General features: G+C 38.1%; 1 protein-coding gene across 6 annotated transcripts in view; it reads right to left on the minus strand.

Annotated features, from left to right (window-relative positions):
* The window catches only part of ARMC3 (armadillo repeat containing 3), a 62,059-nt gene that overhangs the window by 45,840 nt on the left and 3,748 nt on the right, over positions 1-12,471 (minus strand). For 5 of the 6 annotated variants that reach the window (XM_033064039.1, XM_033064019.1, XM_033064031.1 and 2 more), the window contains one exon: positions 4,038-4,086. The exons of the other annotated variant lie outside the window; for it this stretch is intronic. Coding sequence is in view for 4 of the 5 variants with exons in the window: in XM_033064019.1 (XP_032919910.1) it covers positions 4,038-4,085 (48 nt within the window). In the remaining variant the exon portion in view is untranslated. Of the gene's footprint in view, positions 1-4,037; positions 4,087-12,471 lie in introns of those variants that run through there. 6 annotated transcript variants of the gene reach the window in all.

A 12,471-nucleotide genomic window follows, 5' to 3' on the forward strand; every position in this document is an offset into this window, starting at 1 on the left:
GCTCCTGAGTTTGGTCAAATACTTGGTGATGGGATAAAACTCCAAGTTCTAGAAAAGGCTGGTAGTTCTTCAGAGTAAAAATGCATCTAGTCAATTTGAAAAAGCTTTACTGCTAGTTTTTGTATCTTTGATAGTTCTGTGTGATGCAGGGCGACATAGTGCTTTTACTTCTTATTTGGGAGTGGAAGTGGGGGTTTTTTTTGTTTGTTTTCCCATTTGGATGAAAATCCCATCTTTTGAAGGATGCATTTCTCTGCTATTATTCTGTTGTTTAAACCTGCTGGGTTTTTTTATTTTTTAAATCCCTTAAATTTGATTTAAGGTCAGTTTTAACATTTTGCCTCTCATGGAATCTTCAGAAGCACTACATCTATCTTTGCTATTGTTAATCCCTTTTCCTTTACAATAGATTTAGTAGATACCTGGATATGCTAATTATTTCAGTTCTGTGAGTGTCTGATGTCCTGCACTAACAATAAAATCCAAGATATTCCACTGAATCACAAATAGTTGATATTAGAAGGCACCTCTGAAGACAATCTGGTCTAACTGCTCTGTTCAGAGCAGGGTGAGCTGGAGCTTGGGGCTAGTGCACAGTCTGATTTTGAGCATCCCTAAGGATGAAGACTCCACAAGCTCCTTGGACAACCTATGCCATGCTCCATCATTGTTAGGAAAAAGAGGGATTTTTTTTCTTATGCTTAAATGGAAGTCTCCTGCATTTCCATTTGTGCCTACTGCCTCTCATCTTTACATGGGGCACCACTGAGAAGAGCCTGGCCTGATTTTTTTACTTCTTCCCATCAGCAATTTTTACACCGACAAGACCCCTCCAAGCCTTCTCTCAAGTCTGAACAGTCCCAACTGTCAGTCTCTCCTCCTGTGACAAATGCTCCAAGACTTTGTTCCAACAAGGCCTTGTCTCTCAAGAACCCGGAACAGGACGCACTACTCCAGATGTGGTATCGCTCACCAACACTGAGTGAAAGACAAGAGTCCCCTCTCTCAAGTTACTGGCAACACTCTGCCTAATAATGCCCAGGACTTTGTTAGCTTCCTTTGTCCTGAGTTCACACTGCAGGTGTATATACACCAGAATCACCAGGTTCTTTCCTGTAAAGCTGCTCTCCAGCTGGTCATCACCCAGTTTGCACCGGATATTCTTCCCCCAGGTGCAGGACTTTGCCATTTCCCTGTATTGAACTTAATTAAATTCCCAATTTCCTATTTCTCTAGGAAATAGTTGAGGTCCCCTTGAATGGCTGCATAATCATCTGTTCTGTCAATCACTCCTCTTAATTTCTTATCTTCTGCAAACTTGCTGGGGGTGCCCTCTGTTCCATCATTCAGGTCACTAAGGAAGATGCTGAACAGTATCTGCTGCAGCATCAGCCCCTGGAGCACAACACGCATACCTGACCTCTAACAGAATCTCATGCTAATCTCATGCTGCTGATCACAACCCTCTCAGCCTGTCTGCTCAGTCACCTTTTGGTTCATTTACACTATCTGTTTATCTTGTCTGTACTTCACCAGTTTACCTACGAGGATGTTACAAGAGGCAGTACTGAAAGCCTCATGAAGTCAAGTCAAATTAATATCTATGCATTAATCAGAAGAAGGTGTTTATGTAGTGACAATTTCAGGAGCTGACAGCGCCAATTAATACATTCCACTTTTTTTTTACATCAGTCCTGTGAATGAAGCCATTTTCAAAAATACTTGGGTATCCATAGCTTTCTTTAAGTGATCACACTTCAGTATTTTCTCTAGGGATAATCTTAGGGGTCCTCTTTCAACGTCCATGACATAGCTGATGATCAAATAATAATATTGCCAGGACCAAACTGAATGTAGATATGTGAAAAGTTCCTATCAATCTATGTCAAAGATAGCATATTTTATCTGCCTAAATTACTGTCTTAGGTCATTTATATAGAGATAGAGGCTCAAAGCAATGTTCTTCCTCTTGGAGACCAATTCTCAGAACAGAGAATAGTAAAAGACAAATTATAAAAGAGAATGCAAACAGAGCTCTCAGGAATACTTTCTGAAACATATAAGCAGTGGCTAGGCTAAAAGATGTGTTTCCCACCTGTTCCTAGAAATCTATAAAAAATTAGTGGTCATCTGCAGTACCATATATTCTCAGAGCATTCCACATGCACAAAGGCCTTCTTTTATAAGCCCGTCTACATTATCTCAAGGCTTCTTTTCTTGGACTTGACATTTTCATAAACAGATTATCAATCACAAGATAATAGCTAATGCATCTTTTATTTTGTCTGCATCTCATTTCCTGCCATCTGAAATACCCAGGTGAAATTTAAAGTTTTCAGATTTGATTTTACATAATCATTATTAACAAAATTCACACTATGGTAAGATTTTCTTCATTAATACTTACAATGATCTATTTTCATATTTAATACTGTCTTGATATGCAACATTTCTCCTGCTACAACTGTGAGAATAGATATGTTAGCCTGAAGTACAATAATAGTAAAAGCTAATCCAAAAGCTGTAGATGCCATCTGGAATTCACTCTTTCCAATTTGTTCCTTTGGATAGTTTTACTGACTTTTTCTGTGTATTCATAGGTTATTGTAGTACCTACTATGCTGTACAACCATTTTCTCTAGAAAATCTACTTGTTTCTTTAGGATATAGAAATTATGGTGCTGCATCTACTGATTTTCTAGCTATTTACTGAAGAAGTCAACATTTATTACTTCAGCTCATCTGTATGACTTAAATGTGTTCTCATGCCTTTCAGACTTTTCTTAGGCTGCAAAGATGCTTTTAATTCTTCAGGCCTGTTTTAATTAGACTTATCCATATACACCTTCTTTGTGATTCCTGGTTTTCTAGGTTATTTTATACAGACAGAAGTTATATTGAGGTTTTATGTAATTTCCTTTCATAAGGATTTATTATTGATTGAAGATTATGAATTACATTTGTAATATTCACCTTTCCACACAACAGGTGGGAAACCTGATGCCAACTGCAATGTCTCAGTGACATCATGGCTATTGGATACTAGTGTCTTAGTCAAAAGCATTTATGCTTATGTAATATTGAAATTGCAATGCAGTTTTTGCTAACTTTTCTGTGACCTCTGAAAAAGCACTTGCAGTACTGCAACTCTTTACACACAAATTCATTGGTTTTTTTTAAAACAGTGTACTGAACTTTGCATTTAATGGGATTCATTGAGGGAGTGGGACTCCTTCTATGGGACTTGTTGAGGTCCTCATTTTCATTAATCTGGTTGTTATTTGACACAGAATTTATACTGTACTTATTTTAGTGTTTCTGTATTTCCTCTACTTCTTTCTGAAGAAAACAATCAAAATTTAAAAAATAGTTATATTTTGAACAATTATCTTTTTGGGGGCCTCTTTGTACCTTGTGAATTTATAGAAACTCTTGAAAAGTGTGCTAGTGTCAGACTTTTAGCCTCCACCTTTTGAAAAAAAAGTCTCACTATCACCATTATTCTATATTTGGCCTCAGCTCTTGTACTTTTCACTGTACTTCCAATGACAACAGAAAACTTTAACTGCCTGTTAAGACTGCAAAAGAGACAGAGTATATAGTATTATTCAAAATATTTGTAAAATTTTGAATTCAGTAAAAAACTGCAGATCCATCTAGGCTTTTAACTCTTTCCTTAAAGAATGTCTTCACAGTTGAAAAATCAGGCAGATTTCAGGTCGCTCTTCTCCTTTCTCCTTTTATTTTTATGAAGAGAAAGCTAACACTGTTCTTCAAATAAAAAGAAGCCTGGATTGTTTCATACATAACTGTTTGCAATGCCTGCCAAAGACAACAATCTCTACAAAGAACTACACATGCCCAGTCACTCTGGTTTGTATGCTGTCCAAGAAAAGCAGAAACAGAGTCATCTTTAAAAGCCATTTTTAGAATAATGTGGGTAAACTAGCAGAATAAGGAACTATGTAAGGACGGTAGAGCTGGGCCTGTAATTGCGTAATGTTTATTTTATAGCACATAGCAGTTTATAAACTTACCACATCCTTGGGTGGATCCTGTGATCCCGTCTTTACTTTTTTACCCATTCTGAAAACAAACAAAAACAAAAATAAAAGCAGGCAAACAAACTCCCTCCTGTGCTTTAGGAACCAGTTTTCCAGTGACTTAGGGAAGCTTGTAAGACAGACTTTCTTATTCATCTGACCCACCTAATGAGTCTGAAAATTTCTTTGACACGGTAATTTCTATACAGAAACCAGTCCCTCTTTCTAACATTTGTACACATTTGGCAAAATACATCTGTCAACAACATACATAGCTAAAAAGGTCTGAGACATCACAGGCTCAGGTTGTAATGTGGTACAAATACATAGAACATCCCTTTCTGTAAATTAGTTTTATCTGCATCTATAAATCATACATGAACTTGAAAGTTCTTTTAGAGTATTTCCCCATGTTTATATATACATTCTATGTTGGTAAACACACCATACAACTGCAGAATGTACAAAGAAGTTCTACCTTGAAAACATGGTTCAAATACAATTTGAATTCTCTGTTCATATTTCACAGGAGAAAAAAATCATGTCTGAAGGTATTAAGAAACAGTTCTGCACAATATAAATTTCATTGATTTTTAAAAAGTTACATTTATTTACAAAAAGTCCAGTTTGTCTTTTTTCTTTTTCTCTTTTTCTTTTTCTATTAGCACATGTACACATAACCAAGAAGACCTTCTCAGCTGCATTTAATAGCCCTTTCTGAAGCATATGGATGTAATAGTTCATGTGGACCTAATTTCATATGACTTACAAAAGTACAGCAGAACCTTCTAGTTAAGGTACAGGCAAAAGTAAAGGGCAACACGAGCCACTAGCACTAGCTATGCATAGAACATAACCCAAGTTATGCCAAACTTAAGTTTGTTTTAACACTGTGTAAAAGTGAAACAGGCACCAATCGTACCCCTTGTTAATTCCTCGGTTAGCTCTCAAAGGGAGACCACACATTCACCCTCAGCCACAGTTTACTGAGAGCCTACCTGTGGTATAAGAGATTCTTTTCTAATGCAACATGAGCTGCAGCCTGACTGGTTACAAAAGTCAAAGCTATTGTTTGTTGTGTTCAACAAAAATTTGGAGCTCTTCTTGAATTTTCCAGGCCCTGCTCCTCTACCAATCTCCACAAACAAACTGTAACACAGCACTAATGAAAGCAGTTGATAAGCACATTCTAAGAACAGATCTGAAATTTAAAACTTCATAGGCATGTCACAAATTACAGTTTTGAGAGAAAGATCCACACAGCCAAAGATTTTTCAGCTCCAATCTGCTTTACCCTTGTGCATCTGTACACACATACACATATGAACCACACAGACAAAAATTCAGTGTTCCAGAAAGCACAGCTTTGGCCAGAGACAAATTGCCTTATATAAGAAAAAGCATGAAGACAGATTACTGACAGAATATTCAACAAGTGTGATGGACACACTAGCTTCTGATTTATGCAGTCACTGTAGAGAATAAGAATCATGCACACATGCAACAATCAGATTTAGACTGACATTTAGGAAATCAGGGTTATTTAAACTGCTAAATCCTGATATGGAGATATGGGCACTTATTAAGAATCATTCAGTTCAGCTCAATTCATTTCAGATATAAATTAAGCTGCAGTCATAAAAGGCAATTTTAATTCTGAGTGAGTTTAATTAAGTTTAAACCAACTAATTTTAAAAGTTAATTAATGTAAAATTATTTATAATGTTATATAATTAATGTTCTCAGATTCAAATTACATATATTTCAAGACCAAGAAAAACTACGGCTTTTAATGGAAAATATTTCTTCACTCTGTATAAATACATCCAACTTCAGAGTATATTTTTAAGAAACTTTTGCATATTTCTAAGTGTTCAGAAATATTTGGTTCCTTAAAAAATGTCATTAAAAAAGCAGTGCGATCTGTAGCAACAAGCAGAGAGAACAGGTAAATTACTTTACCGTGGGTTATGCCCTTCAGTCTATTTCTTTGCTGCAGTTACTGATCTAGATTTCAATACATTCTGCCATCAAATGTTGGTGTCAGCTTTGTTTCCATAAAGCTCTCTGTATTCAGTGGTCATTCTCTGACTTGAGGGAATGATGGACCCAGAATTCTTTGGCTTACTTATAATTAAAAGTGTGTCTTCTGCATTGAACTGTAATTATCACAGACAATCAATGTGTACAGGTATTGAAAGGCTACTGACCCATAAAAGAGCTTCTTTATTCAAATCCCTTTCTCTCCAAGATAACTGCATGCTGTCTTTTTCTCATTAGGTTTACAGTATGCTTATTTCTCATTCTGTTTACCAATCTAAATATTTAGAATTTGGGAAATAATTGTAGTAGGGCTTAAATTTTTATATCTATAAAATGCTGGCCTTACCTGAAAAACTTGTTTTAAAAATGAAAATTATTCACTAGCAATTACATGTAATTTAATTAATTTCTGGACAAACTGGCTGTTCATGGCTTGAATGGATTAACACTTTGCCTTGAGGAGACTCAGGGGGACCTTACTGCTCTCTGCAACTGCCTGAAAGGAGGGTGTACCGAGGCAAGGGTTGGTCTCTTTTTCCATGTAGCAAGCAATACAGCAAGAGGAAATGGTCTAAAGTGTGCCAGGGGTGGTTTAGATTGAATATTAGGAAATATTTCTTCACCAAAAGGGTTGTCAAGCATTGAAACAGGCTGCCCAGGGAAGTGCTTGAGCCACCAGCCCTAGAGGTATCGAAGATATTTGGTGCTTAGGGACATGGCTTAGTAGTGGGTTGAGCAGTGCTAAGTTAACAGTTGGACTTGTTGATCTTAAAGGTCTTTTCCATACTAAACAATCCTATGCATCTATATTTTAAAGACAAAATAACATTCTCATTTGAGTAATATCCTCTACTTCATGTCCTGCACATTTCTAGAATCATAGGAGCATGCCTTTTCTACATATGTTTTTTGAGATTAAAGGGTTGATTGTTTTAAATCATGTAGAGGTAGAGGTAATAAAGTACTTTGGCCTAACAGATGCAGCCGATACATAGCCAAGCAATCCATGAAGTTATTGTTCTATCCTACTTCCTGTCCTTCACCTGGAATTTATTGCCTCAGTGGTAGACAAACTAGCCTGCTTTACTTTTCTCCAGCCCAGTTTTAGTGCAGTGGTGCAATTAGGTGTTGTCTCTCAAGCAGCAGGACAGTCATTACGTCTAACTAAATCCTCATTCCAAAACCACAATCCCCAAAGCTGTCCCTCAGCTCTGGCTATTCTTAGTGCCTCAGCTCAGTAGGCACTTCCCTGTTTCACTCTGAACTTCATTAGGACCTCCAGCTTTCCCACAGGACCAGAACCACTCCAGTGTGAGCATCCTAAGTTAAACCTATATCCAGAATCTATGAGTGGTATCCATTAAACTAAACTAAGTATCAGCACTAAAGTTAATCACTCTGCTTGATAATTGATGGAGATCTAGCCAACATATTCAATAGCTCTTAAGGCAGATTCATCCTAAAGGAGGTATCTAAAATGGAATAGCACCTTAAGAATAACTAGTTTTTCCTTGGACCAACACCAGAGTCTTGGGTTGTTAGCTCATGTATTTACATTGATATCTAAATTTGTGAGCTAATTTTATTACCCCATTTCTCCACATGAATCCACATGCTAGGCTAGATCTGGCAGACAGTACCATAGCAGGCTGAACACTAGCAGAACAAGGCATACAAAAAAACACAGCCACCTTGTCTGCAATGGCTGCAGGGACAGGCACATCTCCAGTAATATCTCTATGACCAGAACATTCTGCCTGTGAGTGGAAAATGATTTTGCAGAAGGTCACAAATGCAAATTTTTTGGTTCAAAGTGGAAACCTCTAACTTCTTAACTATTTTATCAGGAGCTGGCATCTCTGCCATGTCAAATAAAATATGGAAAATTTATTTAGTTTTTGAAAGAGTTGCTGCAGATGCCTGCTCAGAGGAGCAGACTTCAAGTACTAGATCATAAGATAATGATGGCCCTGATCCCTGCACTTATTTATTTTTACTGTTATGCTTTAATGTGAATAGTTGCTGTTCTCAGTCTGAATAGTTTTTTAGATTGCAAATCTAAGATAGTCACTTATTTCTAGTCACTCCACTTTTTTTTTTCTATATGAGATGATGGCCAGCAAGTGAGCTTTAACAAAGAAATAATCCATAAATCATACTTTGGAATATGAGGAAAGTTTTCTGATTGTTTTTCTGTTTAAAATACTTAAGTCTTACAAATGTTTCCTTTGCATTATCAGTGTCCTGTTGCATACACTTAAAGTACATAGTATTTCCTGGGTTTAAATCAGACAATGCATTTAGAAAACACTTCCTGTTCCATTTGCATCCTCTGTTTTCTAAAACCTTAAATAACAGATGCAACAACCCAGGACCCTGCACATACTGTGAGAGGTGAGTCAAAGAATAGGAGTAAGTCAAAGGCACAGCCAGCACTGGAACTCTTCTCTTAGACAAGGAACCAAAGGTCTTTGCTGAGAGCAACTACCCCTCTGGAAAAGCAGTGCAAACAGAGGATTTAGAAATAGTTTCTAACCAGTTGTTTATTACATGATCCACTTTTCAAATTAACAGTGCTTTAATACAGTCTCAATCTGTATTACTGCAATCTAACTGCAATTTTCAGGTTCTTACTGAAACTGATGCACAAATGGGATTTGTTTTGCCTTACAGATGAAAATTACATAATATCAATTTAGTTGAGCAGGTTTAATTGAAGTCTAGCTGTTTATTTTTGTCTCAGAAAAACTATTTTTTTCTTGTGATAACAGTGAAAATTACCTATAAATCAGTCATTATCATTGATTATTTAAATTGATTTTTGTATGGACAGTTTAGTACTGCTGCCTTCCAATGGAATCAAAAGATAATCATATCATCAGCAGACAATCTCACTCCTTTCTTGAGTCCATAAACCAATATGTCCTCTGTATACCAGCTTAAATATCCTCATCATTCTCAGATAGCTTCGTTTTAATTAAGAGAACAATGTGGAATAGTCTTTAAACTCCTCTCTTTCTCCCAAATTCTTCTTTCACCTTTTTTTCTGCCCAACTCCTTAAATATGGATCAACAGACTCCCCTTTTCCTGTGTTGTCATGACACTGCAAGCATTACCACACTATTAAAAAACTTGGTAATAAGAGAGTTAAAAAGAGATAGCAGGTCCAATTTAATATTCAGTTCCTGCAGATACAGATATATATGCCATATGAAAATAATACATTATATGAGAGACCAATTAAGTCAAGGCCTTTGAATTTGCCCACTGTTTTATCTGTGTGCATGTGTATATTTGTCAAAAAAAAAAAAAGGTAGTTCCACCTGAATAGGAGGAAAAGCTTCTTTACTCTGCAGGTGATCAAGCACTGAGACAGATTGTCCAGAGAGGCTGTGGAGTCTCCCTCACTGGAGATATTCAAGAACCATCTGGATGCAATCCTGTGCAATGTGTTCTGGGATGGCCCTGCTTGAGCAGGGAGGTTGGACCAGATGACCACTGTGGCCCCTTCCAACCTGACCCACTCTGTGATTCTGTGATTCTGTGAATAACAACAGTCTTCCACATGGCTGATTAATATCCAGCCTCCAGAATGACAACAGACAAATGTTTCTGATAAATGCACGAAACTAATCCCAAAAGTCAGATTTCTTCCATCTGTTACAGGGTTTCTATTTCCCTAAAGTACCAAGGTTTAGATCTCCTAAAGTTTTTACGTTCTTCCTAACAATAGTAGCTATTTTTACTGTCGATATAAATGCCTAATCCTTTTACTCTTCATTCTTAGTCAGACATGCTACAGCACAGGTCCAATTGTCAAGTGTATTGTATAAGGAACTCTTCCTTACATTTAAAAATATGTAAATAGTTTAAATGTGTTATTTAATTCAACACAATAACCCTTGGTTCTTATATTACAACTTTAGTTAACAGATGCCTTGACTTGATCTTTTTTACCTTCCTTTATAAGTCATTGCACATTCTGATTTACCTCCTTTCTAAGCTGTCTTAATTATTTTTTTCTGTATAGCTTTTCCAGACATGTATGTTTCCTGTCTCAGAGTCCCTCAGTGACTGTTAAACCTTTCTCAGATATGACGTACCTAATGAGAAATACTGTAATCAATTCTAGAACACTACTGACTTATTCGAGTGACATTGAAACTTCCAGGGTATTTATTTTGACCCAGTTTCCTCAGTGAAGATTTTTACTAAGTTATCCACATATGGTAAACAGTTCATTTTCTCAGTCGATCACAATTAATTTAGATTTACTGTTGAATATTGTTCCAAGTATTCCTGACAGTATAAATTACATTGCTTTCATCAACAATGAATTTTATTTGTCATGGTGTTACCAGTTCACCAAACTGCAGAAGAGCTCTCAGAAGTTTCTACAAGTCTTCTTCAGTTGTAACAAAATTATTTTAACCTCACCAGAATATTTTTATTTCTCTACATTATTGCTATTTTCCAAATTATAATGAACATATTAAATAACATCAGACCTAGAATCTATCCTTGGAGAATCCAAGTTGTGACAAGCTGAATTGAGGAGGTTTTCATGTGTGATTCTAAACGTCTGAGATGCATAGTGAAATCCCTCATTCCATGAGAAACAGACTAAAGAAAAATTGACTTAATCTAAACCAAATGAGAGACAGTAGTCGCACTACCATTATCTGAGCTATAATAGCAGGACACTTCCCGTTCAGAAAGCAAAGATGGTCTGACTTAGGAAGAAGTACTAGTAAAAAATTAAAGACACTCCTAAGATTTTAGCCAGCTGTGAAAATCTACATGAATTAAAATGAATCCTTCCTGCTGTCATTTTCATGGGCACACTGGGGGAAAGGGACATTCTGACTGAGTGGACTTGTCCCCCTCCCCACTATAGCCACTGCACCATGTTAATCCCACCTATCACACTATATCTTAAAAACCTTAGTTATTTTTTCCCATTTCTCTCATTAAAAATCTGTTAAAAAAAAGTTGTTACTTCAATTACAGTAATTTCACGATTACAAGCTGCACTGACTATAAGCTGCATCTCTGGGTGTCGGCAACATTTCGTTCTTTGTCCATACACAAGCCGCACCTGATTATAAGCTACTCTGTAGTTCGCAGCGAGGACCTGCATGCAACAAAGTTGCCAAATAGAAACAGAATCGCAGCATGGCGGGGTTTACTGGCTCGGTTGGGGCTGTGCGGGTTCGGCCTGCTCAGGGCTGTCAATGGGTCCAGGTGGCCCAGTTTGGCGGGATCACTTGGCAGGGCCGCTCAGGGCCGGTCGCCATTGCCACCAGGCTTGCTCGCCTGGCACTGCCCCGCAGTGGCAGGTGGGGACGGAGCCCGCCAGCCGCCGTGGCAGTAGGCGGAGATGGAGCCCACTGGCACCCACGGCAGCGGTGGCAGGAGGGGAAGGAGCCCCCCGGCTCCCGTGGCAGTGGCGGTAGGCAGGGGCGGGAGCCCCCCGCTTCCCCCCTGGGCTGCGGGGATGGCAGCACGGAGACCCCGCCTCCCCCTCGAGCCGCGGTGATGGCAGCACAGAGTCCCCCACCTCCCTTCCCCCGCGTTGCCGGCACTAAGCCTGCCTCCACGCGCTGCACAACAGAGTAACCAATTTGTAACAATCGCGCAATCCCGGGTTTTACTAGCAGGTGCTTGGCTCGGCACCTTGGCTGCACTTCCGGTGTTGGAAATGTCAGAAAATTATTCACATATTAGCTGCTCCTGAGTGTAAGCTGCATTTCTGGAGTGGGAGCAACATTTTAGTCAAAATGGTGCAGCTTATAACCGTGAAATTACTGTAATTTCTTTGCTGGCATGTATGAAAACATTATTTATAGTAAATATTTATACTATACAATACATATTTATTATATTCTATACATATTCTATAGTATATTATATAGATTCCACATACATTTACATACATAGAATCAGAATACATTTAGAATCCTAGAATGGTTTGGTTGGAAGGGCCCTTAAAGATCATCTCATTCCAACCCCCACTGCCATGGTCAAGGATAATCTTCCATTAGACAAAATTGCTCAAACCCCCATCGAACCAGGTCTTGAACACTTCCAGTGATGGATCCACAACTTCTGTGGGCAACTAGTTCCAATGTCTCAGCACCCTATGAGTGACTATCTAACTTAAACCTACGCTCTTACAGTTTAAAGCCATTCCCTCATGCGCTATCCCTACATGCTCTTATAAAAAGTCCCTCTCCAGATCTCCTGTGGGCCGGTTTTAGGTACTGGAAATGCTCTAAGGTCTCCCCAGAACCTTCTCTTCTCCAGGCTGAAAACCACCAACTCTCTCAGCCTGTCTGCATAGGACAAGTGCTCCAGACCTCTGATCATGCCCTTCCTCTATCT

This window comes from Catharus ustulatus, chromosome 1 (assembly GCF_009819885.2).
Source record: "Catharus ustulatus isolate bCatUst1 chromosome 1, bCatUst1.pri.v2, whole genome shotgun sequence".
Taxonomy (NCBI): domain Eukaryota; kingdom Metazoa; phylum Chordata; class Aves; order Passeriformes; family Turdidae; genus Catharus; species Catharus ustulatus.